Genomic DNA, 14,360 nt, shown 5'->3' with positions numbered 1-14,360 from the left:
ACACACAGAGAACTATGGTTGGTAAATTTAAAAAATAAGACTGTGTAACTTTAAAGGGTATTCAGTAAAGAGATTTCTTTTCTCTGTCCATCTTTCAGTAAGTTGATTTTATCATGGAAGTCTCTATCATTTATACTAAGAAAACAGGTCACAGGTTGAAGGCAAAGCTCTAGTTCGTGAAAAGACTCAATTTTACTTTTACTTCTTCAGGGATCAGCTAAAGACACTCTTAGCACCGAGTATGTAAACTTTGTTTGCAATAGAGAGACACACAATTGAGAGAGAGACACACGATTGAGAGAGAGGCACAAAGGCTCCACCTTGTGAGTCATCAAAGTGCTTTATTTTGTAAAGCCTGGCTCATGACTGGAGTGTACTGTTAGCACTGGGAGATACAAGGCAAACTTCCTCACTCTGACCGAAGAGTTGATCAACAGAACGGATGACAGAGACTGTTACAGACAAAAATAAAGCATTTTGTAAACTTCTAGAAGCATACACAGATTGGCCACAAAGGAAACAGTTACTCAAATAATGTATGGGTACCTTCTCTTTACTTCAGGGTCTCGCTTTTGTAATCCTGGATCAAAGAAACTACAGCATAACTTCAGAGCACTGAAAAGGACTCAACGCCAGAATGAATGGTAGGGTGGGGGGAAAATACTAAATCACCATCTCAATTAATTTAAACACATAAAATACAGATTTGTACAACAAGGTCACAGTGCTGTTGACGTCGTCTGTTGAGGATAACAGATCTCTGTGAAGTCAGTAGATGTAGTAGAATGGCCTTGCTGCTGGCTTCCCAGGATTCCGGCTCCTGTCACCTGGTGTTTTCTGGAGTAAACCCACATACGTTGGGCACAGTTGCAGACTTGATAAGCCCTGGAGGAAAGTCACTGGCAGAGGCAGTATGGTGTGGGGTATTTGTTGAGCTATAAGTAATTACTGAGGGGTGGATTTTTTTTTTCTTTTCTGAACCTGCCTACAAAAATCATCTCACGTTTTAAACAAAGAATTTCAAAGGCACAGCTTTAGCACAGTGTATAAGTTGATAACCTATTCTAAGCAAGTCTAATATTTTAGCTTGACACCTTTCAGAAAATGCCAGGAAGTTGGTAAATACATGATCGATGTTGGAAATTTATAACTTGATTAGACACAGTCAGCACAGTTTAGGGCAATGAACTTGCGTAACCAGATCTGGGTTAAACATTTTCTTAAAAAAAAAAACAAACATTAGGTTGATAAATGTGCATCAGAGGAAAACAACCCTTTTCCTTTTACTGTAAAAGACCGCCTACCATTAAAATGTGACTGCAGGATACATTTCAAAATAGGACAGACATTTCACCTACACTGTAAAATGACTTTACATGTAAACTTCAAAAATCACATGCTGTACATTAAATTTTTAGATTCAAAAATATCCCTGTTTTCCTAATAATGTAAACAGTAATATTGAGGGTTTCAGTTAAGGGCAAATTCATAACAAAATACCACTGCGTAACTGGAAAATTGAGAGTTCTAACTGCTTTGCCCCCCTCCCCACCACGGGAGATGTAGATGCCATTGCCCAAAACTGCACTTTTCAGGTAAGCTTTATTTTTATTTTGTAGCATTAATTACTATATTGCAACGTAGGAGTGTGTCAGTGAAGAAGCTCCAGGCAAGAAAAGAGAAGTAAGCAGTTTTCCTGGGCATATTTACTGAGGTGAAAATGTACAGAGAGAGACACTAGGCGCATCAGCTTCCTGCTGGAGGAGGGGCATTTGTCCCCAGACACCGTGAGTCCTGACACCTGAACCAGGATGCACGGGAGATGCCAGCCTCCTCCGTCCAGCGCCCGGGGTGCAACTGTTAAGGAGTGTCAGCGTGCGTGGTAGAAGTGTAACATCTGCAGTAAGTTGTTTTTCCTTTTAATCACCATCATTATTATTATCATCATTATTATCTACATTATTATTACGATTACCGTCTCACATCTTTCAACTCCAAAAAATAAACTGATCCACAGTTTATCGTGTGGTGCCAACCTGGTTGGTCTGACATGCATGGCCTCCTCCCTCCCCGCTGCATGTGCTCACTCACTCATTCATTCATTCATTCGTCCACAGCTGGAATCAGAGGGTTACTACCTCAAACACACTCTGACCGAAGTCGGTTTCCATCGACCAGTCCATCAATTTTTAAGATGCTCACGTGCGTGTGCGCACGCACGCCCCCCCCGCCCCCCCACATACACACCCAAGTCAGAAATAGCTAGAGTGATGCTGGGAAATATCAGGTAGCTGTTAAAGCAAGTAGTCCCCAAATCAGTCATCTTGGCCTGAAGATGTAAACGAGGAGGTGTGCTTCACTGAGTTTGGTTTTCATTTTTCCTGTGCCGAAGCCACCTCTGTCCTTCCCACGCTCACGTCCGTCTTCGGCCATGCAGGACGTTACGTCAAGATGTGGCCAATAAAGTCCAAAAAGCGCTTGGAATACTGTTCTGGGTTCACGGTGGAGATCTCCGCACCAGCCTGGGCAGCGTGAGAGGAGAGGAACAGTGACAGAATTACTATCAGTACCTACAGGAACTTCCACCGCAACTGAACATGAAGCCAGTCATTTTCAAACCTGTGCAGCCTCTGCTTGTAACTCAGAATATCTTGGAGATTGGTCTGAACAGCCAAGCCTCTTAGGAATCTGTGTGTGAAAACAAGGCAGAGTCGCAGGACCAGCAGATGCCACTGTCACATACACTGTGACTACTGCCACGAAAAAAAAAAAATCCAACCGACCACGTTTGAGATACTCCCGTCAAATGTGGAATCTGCGTGGCCTACATTCAGAAGCCACGGGGAGGATGCTTCTGTTTCTCAAGAGAGCAGATTGGAGATTCCTTGAGAATGACACAAACAGCAACGTTTGGCCAAAGGGAAACTCCAATGACAAGGACACAAGGACCGTGTTCATTTTTCAGGACCGAGGTAAGCGGCTGGGTGCACAGAAATGAGGGGCGACAGCCGCAGCAGCAGGGGGCAGTGTCAGCTGCCGGGGCTCTTTCCCGGACCCGTAAGCGGGTGAGACACAGCGCTGTGACTGCGTCTCCCCCGGAGGGGCACGGGCACGGGGGTGCCATGGTCCCCATTCACAGAGACCTGCTTGGAGCTGGGAAGCCGGCCCCTCGCAGAGGCTCAGTGGGGGGTTTCCTATGACAAGAGCACAGTGCGGGCCAGCAGACCCCCCCCCAGTTACCAGCCAGCCTCCTGAGCTGCAAAGGGCAGGACCAGAGTTTTACTAAGTCACCAGACGCTGTTTTTACGCACGCAGCTCACAGGGGAACCTGTAATTTCCATGCCTGGCCTGGGCCCCTGGGATCTCCACGGAGGAGCCCCAGCTTTGAAGGCAGAGAATGGTTCCCAACAGCAACTCGACACAACATCCCTTTGCAGAGGAATGTCTTGCTCTTGCAAACTGCACCCAGTTTTAGGCCGTGTGCCGTATCATGGAGCTGAGCTGGTGACTTACAGAGGAGATGCAAATGCAGCCATGTTTGCTTTGGCACGTTTCCAGTTTCACGTGGTCTAGAATATCATAGCAGGTTTGAGGAGGGGTGGGAACAAACACGGAGCGTCCCCCCACTGTTCAGTCTATTCACCACAAAAATCTCATCAATAAGGCATTAGGACCCCTTCATCAGCTGGCGGAACTGAAGCGCCAAAGCGCTCCCTCCAGGTCACACACGGGAAAGGTGAAATAGGATTCTGGCCCGGCTCTGTGCTTGCAATACACCCAGGTGGTTCAACCAGAGATGAGCATCGGAATTACCGGAGCCTCTTAGAGGCCGCTCCCCCAGCCTCCTGAGCTGGACTCAGAATCGGGGAAAGGGGTGGTGCATCTGTCAGGCACACAGTTTGCAAATGGTGCTCAGAAGGCTGCGGTGCCAACCCCCGTGTGAGAACTGCTGTGTACCCTCCTCTCTGACCGATAGAGGATTCTTAACGCGTTCGGTGGGCTGGGTAGGTCGTGGTCCGTGCGCTGCACACAGCGGGCACACCAGAAATAGTTGACGGTGTGACTGAAATATTTCTGTGGCAAATGGGGCATGGTGTTAGGCTGCTTCCGTTGCTGACATGACAGCCTGTTTGACTTTAAAATAGAGAGAGAGCCTTTAGTAGAGGTTGATGTTCTGCTGGATGTTGGTCGGCTCCACACTGTGGGGAAGCATCTCTCCTGCCAGTGTGAATGAGCCAGGGCACAAGTTCATCCCTGTGGGATGGGGTCTGTGGCCTTTTTGGCACGCCTGAAAGCCAAAATGGATCCCTGCGATGCAAGCACAGTGGAGACTCACGACTTGTGAAGTCCAGCTGGCCAGGTGGGCCTCACTGGGAGATCGGGGGGCAGGGCTGGGTCCTGAGGAGCAGTCCTCCCTCTACCACTGCCTAGGACGCGATCCTGGCTGGCAAGTAAGCTCTCGCCCTCAGTTTCTTCACCTGATAAGCAGGAGTGCACTGGTTTCCCCTCACAGGCTTGTCCCGGGGATTCAACAAGTTACCACAGGCTGGGACAGTGAGAATTCTGAGCAAGGACAATAAAGGTGAGGGATTCGTATTACTCATCTTTGATCCTGCACTCAACAAATTTCTGTAGTAGAAAAAATTACAAATTGTGCGGAAAGGAATATAATATTGCATATCTTGGAAGCATCTGAAGCAGAGAATAGTGCTTCAGTTCTGAACATTTCATATTAAAACACTTAGTTGTCATCATTTAGCCCTTTTGTCTTTGAAACATTTTTCGAACAAAAAAGAATTTGTGTAATATTCTCACGATGCATGTGTCTGTTAATAACCCCGGTGGGTAAAAGAAGAGCCGCGCCGGGTTTAAGTGACTTGGGAGCGGCGGTCCGAGCGCGTGCTGGCTCTGACTGCATCAGAGCGTGACCCCTGCAGAGAACCAGAGCCAGTGAAGGCCTGTGGGCAGCTCAGCGGAAAGGAGCGGACCTGAGCTGGTCCCTGCACGACAGGAAGCAGGGAGCAGAGAGGGAAACCAAACGGAGATACTTACGCCGTGTTTAACAGTTTTTGCAGCGTGGGCAGCTTTCTTTTTTGCATCATAATGAGTCAGAATATCAATAATTGCCATAAAGTACACCTCTTTCCTAGGCGAATCTGTAAAGGGATGAGAGCAATGATTGTGGGACAGGTGATGACAGCACCTGGAAAAGTGCGAGCTGCTGATGGAGGAAGAGGTGAGGGATTCAGTGGGACGGGGGTCGAAGGGGTCTGAAAACAAAGGCAATAGAGGCTTTTAAAAAGTCGTGCATATCCCTATGAAACAGCTTAACTTTCTGTCCCCAATTCTCTCTCAGTTTGAAAAGTAAAAAAGAGAATATAACCTCAGGATATTACCAGTAGAAGTGCAAGGGTCAGACTGTTTTTGTTAATCTTCATTTTCTTTAGTGATTGTGTATTGCTTTGGTATAAAGAAAAATGCTATTTAAAAAATACTCTAAAACAAGTAGAAGTAATTATGCTCCCTAATACTTTCTACCATTACATACTGTTCCTAATGAGCTGTTCCTAATTCTCACTGGATCTAGTATCAGAACTGGATAAAGGCATATATCACCTACAGTACCCATCTTCTACATATTTCCACAAATATGATGCTGTTTCAATTATGAACAGTATGAAAAAGTACATTTGACTATATCTAATTTTCTGTGTTGAAGAAACAATTTTGGTGAGCAAAATAAAAAACGTAACGGGTTTCCCTGGTGGTGCAGTGGTTGAGAGTCCGCCTGCCGATGCAGGGGACGCGGGTTCGTGCCCTGGTCCGGGAAGATCCCACATGCCGCGGAGCGGTTGGGCCCATGAGCCATGGCCGCTGAGCCTGCGCGTCCGGAGCCTGTGCTCCGCAACGGGAGAGGCCACAACAGTGAGAGGCCCACGTACCGCAAAAAAAATAAATAAATGAAAATAAAAAAACATAACTCAAACTCACCTGGCTGCTATGCCATGAGATATTTTTTTAAACAATGACGGACCACAATTTTTATTACTCAAAAAATCAGAGGCCTGCTTTTATCTCTAAATTTTTTTCCCATGTATAACTAGCTAAGGTAGCAAGTAATATTCCTACAAATATCTAATCACGCAGATTTTGAGGATTAAGATGGATCTCACTTTAGAGAAGAGGGCCACAGACACCTTAATGGGGGAAAGAGCAGAGGACAGACACAGCAGCAAATGGGAGATTCTCATCCCACACCCTGGGCCAGCTTCAGCACTCCTGAGAAGGAAAGGGCTGGTAGCAGTGAGATGCCTGCCCTACACGATGTCCACAGGGGGTTTGGGGTGGACCACATATGTACCTAGCTCAGGACAGGCTTGTGACACTTGAGATCCACATAAAAGAGAGATAGCTATGAAAAAGAATATTTTAAAACATTTCTTATATATGGTATGGACATTTACACAAGCATGTGCATATGTGTGTTGTATATGTACAACACACACTTGTGTGGTTTCACTCTGTTCCCTCAATATCACACAATTCAAGGACCTCATCACATTACAGTTCAAAACGAGAGGTTACCTTTAACATAGTTTGTCCCGAAATCAATTGATCGGGACTCTTGCAGAAGGAGTCTTACAGGGCAGCACGCTTTTTTTTGTTGTTGTTGCGGTACGCGGGCCTCTCACTGTTGTGGCCTCTCCCGTTGCGGAGCACAGGCTCCGGACGCGCGGGCTCAGCGGCCATGGCTCACGGGCCCAGCCGCTCCGCGGCACGTGGGATCCTCCCGGACGGGGGCACGAACCCGCGTCCCCTGCATCGGCAGGCGGACTCCCAACCACTGCGCCGCCAGGGAAGCCCCAAGGCAGCATGCTTTTAACCGGGGTGATGATCACCAGTAGATAACGCAAAGAGAAAAATCTAAGCAATGGTAAAAAGAGTTGATAGTAACTCAACTTACTTTCATGGCATTTAATTCCATAAACATCAATGTTTGGATCAAACTCCCCGGGAGCCAAGGGCGGTGAGCTGTTGAGCGTATTTCCAGGACTGTCGGGCGGGGTCCCGACAGGGTGGGCGCCGTCGCTCTCCCCCTCCTCCTCTCCGTCATTCTCCTCACACTCCACCTCTTCCTGTTCGGCTCTCTCCACATCGTGGATTCCCACCAGGAGGCTGTAGTCCATGAGCTTCAGCTGGGCAAGAAACTGGAAGGTGGGAAGCGACATGGTCAGTTATGCCTTAAACACAACCCCAGAGTTAAAGACAGCAAGCTCACAAAAGGGCGGCAGAGGCGAGAAGAAGATTTCCCCAGGAGCAGCCAGGAGCCTCTTTAATGGTGCGGTCACGGTCCCCGGCAGTTTCTCCAGCCAGAGCTGTAGCCTCACACTTCAGGCTGGCTCAGAGCTAGGATTATCTCCCTGAGATGCAAAGCTGGATGCTGAGAGGGATGCATTTATCACATCGAGGTTGTACTACGCCAAAGAGCAGAGAGCATGACTGGCAAGGAGACGCAGGGAAGAAAATGTTTCTCTGAACAATTAAGACTGGCTAATGGGGAAACCAGGGACCTCCCACGTAGCTTCCAGGGGAACTCTCTGAACGGCTTGTGAAAAGCCTTTGAAACGCAGCACACTTGTGGAGGAGGGTATTATGCCCTCCATCACAAATAAGCACAAGCACCGGTGTCCCAATCAACCAGCAAATGCCTGTGTCGCTGCTCAGCACTGTCCTTCAGGCCTGCTGGGGGGGGTTCCTTCTGATGGAAGTGGGAGCCGGAGACGCTCCTCCATCGCCCCCTCCCGTGCCTAGCACAGGGCCTGCCCCGACCGACCCCTTTATCTGGGGGCTCTCCCTGGCCCGTTCCCCTCGCCCCCACTGTGTACCCTGGATGCCCTCCAGAGGTCTGGGCACAGCTGGAGAAGCTGGATTGCCGGGTGGCAACATCTCCCACCCACATTGTGTAGTGGGTGCAGCTTGGGTGGGGCTTGGTCGGGCCAGGTCCTGCTCCGCTTGCAGGGTGACAAGGCAAAAGCCCCCTCGCCCCATCCCTGCTTCTCCCTCTGGGCCCTTGGAAGGTCCCTGGGAAGTGGCAAAGGTTGGATGCTGCCCCAACTTCCCCTTCTGGTCCTTTGGCCAGGGAAGCATTTGGTCACGCCCCTGCCTAAGACCTTTCAGTGGGGCATCGTTTCTCACAGGGTGGAAACAAACTCTAACACTGTCCACGGGACCTGGGTAGTTTGGCCTCATCGCCTCTCGGGCCATCTTGAACCCTGTGCTGGCCTCTGGCCCCCTCACTGCGCCCCTTCACCTCCCACTTGACCTTCAGGTCTCAACTGCAGGGCACTTGCTCATGGAAGCCTGTCCCGATTCTTGCCGGGCATGTGTGCACTGCACACTTTCCCCTAAGGACACCTGGTTTAGCTGCACACTCATCTTATTAGATTACTTGAGTAACTGCTATCTTCCCCAAACACCGCAGCCCCGTGAGGACAGGGGCTCTGGCTGATTTTGCCCTTGAAACTGCCATTATTAGTCAAATCCATCTCACCTGCCTTCACTAATCAAGGTCTTTTAAGACTTGCATGTTCTCCAAGGGGCACGTAGCCTTAACAATGATATCTGCCCAGCTGCTTTCTAGAAACTTGGAGTCAGCTGTGTCTAGTTTGAGCTGAGACAGGATAGAACCACTGACCCTCCAACTGGGCATGTGTGAGCGTCTTTTTACACGTGCAGAGGATGGAAAGCTCCACCCCTGGATCGTGCAGAGGTCAGTAGCCTACTTAAACCTGTGCAGAACCTACCTTTTCCCAATCGCCTTTCCTCACGCTCCCCAGGCCTCAGACAGCACTGCTGCTGCTTGTCCCGTAAACACCTCTAGCCCCTTGCCTTGGGGAGGCGAATTTGAGATTTGCTCTTCCCGCTTGGCTGCCTTGTGAACAAACCCTCTCTGCTGCAAACCTCAGCGTCTCTGCGTTTGGCTTGCTGCACGTCGGGCACAAACGAGCCTGGTTCGGTGACACCCTCACTGCACTCCTGACTCCCAGGTAAGTGATGTAGCTACTTGGTATTTATTGAACAAGAGAACAGGATGCCTGCTGCTTCTTCCCCAGTCCCCCTTACCTCTCCCTAATTTCCCCTGACCCCTTCCTCTAAGAAAAATAACCACCCAAACCAAATAAAAAGAACAAAGCAACAACAAAAAGACCTTCCTTTGAGACTGCAAGAGGCAGCACCTACTGGAAGCAAAACGAGACCATTTACGATATATCTTTGCTCTGCAGAGCAGAATCTCTCTTTAACACGTAGGTCTGTTTGACCTTCAGATGGTTGACCGTACAAATAAACTTTCAAGTGTGCTTTATGTATGAGAGTACAAAAGGGACTGCCTGTAATTAACCTGCCAGAGGTCAGGCAGGGAAGGGGTGATGACCAGGGCTGAACTGCCACACGAAGTAGGATGGGTCTCCAGGCCCACGTCTTCCCCTGGCACTTGTGCTGCTCTCACAACGTCGGCCAGGCCTAGAGCTCCTTTCCTGGTCTCTGATCTGTGGTCAGACCACTGCTTAGGCTCCTCTCCCAGTAAGGAAACATTTGTATTCAATAAATAAAAGTGAAGTTAGCTCCCAGCATCACCCACTAAACTATCAGTGAAATGAAAAATGCATCTCTTGACAAGAAGTTGTTCTGACATACCCAAGATCAAGGAAACCAGTTGCAGCCCCAAATGGGGATTATATAAGAAATGGGGATTATATAAGAAATGGGGATTATATAAATCTTCAAATCTGTGCGGCTGAGACAGAAATGGAAAAGACCAAGGACAGCACAGTGGTTAAGAGTGTAGCTTTTGCTGATAAAGGTGACCCATTAAAGTATCAGATAATCCTAAATAAAATTTAAAAAAAAGTTTCGGAGTCAGATGGGCAGTTAAATTTTATGTTACTAGCTCTGTGCCTTGATGATAAATTCACCTCTCTGAGCCTCAGTTATTCTAACTATGAAATGGGACAACACCACTAAACTCACAGTGGTGTGGAAAGGATTAGAGAGAATGTAATGGAGGCAATGAAAAGTGCCTTGCATGTAACAGTGGCACGGTTTTATCATTGTCCGTGTGGTTATTGTGGTAAAAACCTTTTTTTCATCAAGTAGGTAACTTAAACATGGGGACAGGTTCAAGTGAGGTGGGCCAAGAGGGGAGATGTGCTGAAGAGCCCATTGACTCCTCAGCTCTTATTGTCAGAAGACGCCATTTAAAATCTCTTCTAAAGTAGAGGGAAACACAAGGCAGCAGCAGACCTGAGATTCTTGCTAGAGAAAGTCCCTGCTGGGCATCACAAAACTGCTGTGGGCTGAAGATGACAGACCCCAAAGAGAAGAGGGGTTTGGGGCTCCCTGGAGGGTCTACCTCCAGCTACCATTAGGAACTTAATGCACATTTGCTATTTTCTGTCATCCCTTTAAGATTCTAACTCAAATTAGTGATTTCTAAATACATAAGATTTCAAAGCATGAAGATTTTTAAATCTTTATAATCTCTAGGTCCCATGCTTTCCAACTTAATAATTATCCGCCAGACCTTGATCAGCCTATTTTTCCCTTAGAATATCCCACTTAATCTGCTTCCTTCATAATTAATTCCTCATTATACCAAGTCTGAGCTAGTACCTTCCTCAAGGTTTTTATGAGCCCTGTCACACACAAACCCTTCTAGAAAACTGTGGCTAAAAAGCTGTTAATAAACTCTCCTTCTGTGTGTTGTCTTTGGAGAAATGTCTGTTTAGGTTGTCTTCCCATTTTTTGATTGGGTTGTTTTTTTGTTGATGAGTTGTATGAGCCGTTTGTACACTTTGGAAATTAAGCCCTTGTCGGTTGCTTCGTTTGCAAATATTTTCTCCCATAGGTTATCTTTTCATTTTGTTTATGGGTTTCCTTTGCTGTGCAAAACCTTGTAAGTTTGATTAAGTCCCATTTGTTTATTTTTGTTTTTATTTCTATTGGCTTGGGAGACTGACCTAAGAAAACATTGGTACGATTTATGTCGGAGAATGTTTTGCCTATGATCTTGTCTAGGAGTTTTATGGTGTCATATCTTTTAAGTCTTTAAGCCGTTTTGAGTTTATTTTTGTGTATGGTGTGAGGGTGTGTTTTAACTTCATTGATTTACATGTGGCTGTCCAGCGTTCCCAGCACCACTTGCTGAAGAGACTGTTTTTTTCCCATTTTATATTCTTGCCTCCTATGTTGAAGATTAATTGATTGTAGGTGTGTGTGTTTTCTTTCCTGGGCTCTCTATTCGGTTCCATTAATGTCTGTTTTTGTGCCAGTACCACACTGTATTGATTACTGTAGCTGTGTAGTATTGTCTGAAGTCTGGGAGGGTTATGCCTCCTGCTGTGTTCTTTTTCCTCAGGATTGCTTTGGCAATTCTGGGTCTTTTATGGTTCCATATAAATTTTAGGATTCTTTGTTCTCGTTCTGTGAGAACTGTCATGGGTAATTTGATAGGGATCACATGAAAAGATGCTCAACATCTCTAATTATTAGAGAAATACAAATTAAAACTACAATGAGGTATCACCTCACACCAGTCAGAATGGCCGTGATTCACAAGTCTACAAATAACAAATGCTGGAGAGGGTGTGGAGAAAAGGGAACTCTCCTACACTGTTGGGGGGAATGTAAATTGGTGCAGCCACTATGGAAAACAGTATGGAGGTTCCTCAAAAAACTAAAAGTAGAGTTGCCATATGATCCAGCAATCCCACTCCTAGGCATATACCCAGATAAAACTATAATTCAAAAAGATACATGCACCCCCTGTGTTCATAGCACTATTTACAATAGCCAAGACATGGAAACAACCTAAATGTCCATCAACAGATGAACGGATAAAGGTATGGTATATATTTATATACAGTGGAATACTACTCAGCCATCAAAAAGAATTAAATAATGCCATTTGCAGCAACATGGATGGACCTAGAGATTATCATACTAAGTCAGAAAGACAAATACCGTAAGATATCACTTACATGTGGAATCTAAAATACGATACAAATCAATATATCTACGAAACAAAGACAGACTCACAGATACAGACAATAGATTTGTGGTTGCCAAGGTGGGGGGAGGGAAGGACTGGGAGTTTGGGATGAGCAGAGGCAGACTATTATATATAGAGCGGATAAACAACAAGGTCCTACTGTACAGCACAGAGGACTACTGATATATTCAGTATTCTGTGATAAACCATAATGGAAAAGAATATGAAAAAGAATATATATAACTGAGTCACTTTGCTGTACAGAAATTTACAAACAACACTGTAAATCAACTATACTTCAATAAAATTAAAAAAAACAACTTCTTTACAACAGATTTGAATTTACTTTTTACCAAGTTTATTAACACTTGTTCTACTGAATCACCACCTCCCAACACATCTGTGGTGCAGGATTAAAATTCCAACCATCCCTATTTAGGTTATATTTAATCGCTTGTTGAAAGCCATAATAATCCTCTCTTGGAGTACTTTATCTGAAAACCGTCTCAACTGTACTGTCACAAACATCTTTCACCTGCATGTTATATCAACAGTTTAGGAGTGTGGCTGCCAGTGGCCTCAAATCCCAGTCTGAATTTAGTAGCTGTGTGTCTCTGAGCAAATTACAGTGTCTCTGGGCTCAGTTTTCTCATCCATAAATTGGGATAACAGCACTCAGCCTCAAGGAGTTAGAAGAATGAAGGGAGAGAATGACTGCACAGGAAGGACTTATGCTCTACATGCTCTGTAAGTGTTGGCCGCCAACCATCCTGCTACCCACAGTGCTCCCTCCCCACCGCCGACCCAAGACCTGAGGGATGAGATGGCCTGTGATGGGGTGGATGCCACAGGACACAAAGCACAGTTTTGCGTTGTGTGAAATTTGGATCCCAGTGTGAGCCGACGAGAGATGAGCGTGGGCCCTGGTCAGAGCTGACGAGAAGCGGGTCAGAGGGCAAAAGTGACTTTTCACTCTCCATAGAGTGCTTTCTTCTGGAGAAAAGGGTTCACATATACTCAAGTGTAAAGCTATCAGGACTAAAGAACTTTGAACGGCATATGAATAGAACAGAATTTCAAACGCGGAAAAAAGCCCCTATGTTCTAATTTTCCTACAAAAATATTTATTGAGCTGTAGTAAACTCATCTTTTACTTAAAGCATTGAGTCAGCCCCCCAACCCCCAAATCCTGTACTTGAACAGGCCAGCCAGCTAAATTAGAAAGCATGGACCTGATGGAAAAATGAAACGAGATTACATTCTAGTCTCATTATCAAGATCAGATGTCAAGCTACTTCACCATAATTACCTGCTTAAAAATGTAATAATGCTTCTGCATGAATTTCAAAACTAGACACTTACCGACCATTGAGAATTTATTAAAATGAAAGAACGCCTTACGCCCTGCCTCCAGTTCAACAAAACAGCTAAGTAAGTGCGAGAGCCATGGATGGGGTTAAAATTATCCAAATCCTCTAATCAAGACACTATTAGAGACAATGAAAGGGCGAAGAGAATCCTTGTGTAATTCAACTGTAAATTTGAACGGCTTCAGTTACATTATTTGTGGGGTCTAAATATCATAGTAATATACAGCCGACAGAAAAGATGAAAACCATCTTTCTAGCAGATCAGATAACCCTAAGGCCTATTTACCCTAATTGCTAAAACGATATTATTCTTGGGATCAAAGACTTGCAGAATAATGAATAAAATTCTCAAAGAGCATGTCTACCTGTGTCACTTTATCAGATCAAGTTGACCCCAAAGTAAAAGGGAAATACTTAGCTAATATGCATTTTAATAAAAACCACTGACAACTGAGGAAAAATAAATGCTTAATAATGAGAAACTGGAGAAAAACTACTTTTAAAAAAAAGATACTTGTATCCTTCATAAATAACCAATATCTAGGTTCTAATCAAAGCATATACATGATGTAGGTTAAAGTGCAAAAAAATTTCTTAAAATAACTTATAACCTAAAAATAATCATGAACTAATTTGGTCAGTCTGCATGTCTTGCAATGAAAGATGTTAGAAGATTAAACAGAAAATTATAATACTGCTTCTACCCTCACGGGGGATATAATCTAATCCATGACATTTGTTCTTCGGCCCAAGTCATTTTGTTTGGGTTTTTTTTTTTTTTTTTTGGCCACGTGGCTGGGCTTGCCGGCAGGTGGCGTCTTAGTTCCCTGACCAGGGATGGAACCTGGGCCCCGGCAGTGAAAGAGCCGAGTCCTAACCACTGGACCGCCAGGGAACTCCCAAGTCATTTTGTTTTTAATGACACAGGAAAATCTTTCCAC

The 14,360-nt window shown here is 45.6% G+C and overlaps 1 protein-coding gene across 1 annotated transcript in view; it reads right to left on the bottom strand.

Annotated features, from left to right (window-relative positions):
- Positions 1 to 321: 321 nt before the first annotated feature.
- PIP4K2A (phosphatidylinositol-5-phosphate 4-kinase type 2 alpha) overlaps positions 322 to 14,360 on the bottom strand; it is a 179,497-nt gene continuing 165,458 nt past the window's right edge. Inside the window, exons 8-10 of the mRNA XM_081226989.1 lie at positions 6,965 to 7,208; positions 5,053 to 5,156; positions 322 to 2,522 (exon numbers count right to left, since the gene is read on the bottom strand). Of these exons, the coding sequence (XP_081083115.1) occupies positions 2,442 to 2,522; positions 5,053 to 5,156; positions 6,965 to 7,208 (429 nt within the window). The 3' untranslated portion in view covers positions 322 to 2,441. The remainder of the gene's footprint in view (positions 2,523 to 5,052; positions 5,157 to 6,964; positions 7,209 to 14,360) is intronic.

This window comes from Mesoplodon bidens (genome assembly GCF_964165515.1).
Source record: "Mesoplodon bidens genome assembly, chromosome: 3".
Lineage (NCBI taxonomy): Eukaryota > Metazoa > Chordata > Mammalia > Artiodactyla > Ziphiidae > Mesoplodon > Mesoplodon bidens.
Note: the sequence above shows the minus strand (reverse complement) of the source record. Positions and strands in the feature narration are given on the sequence as shown.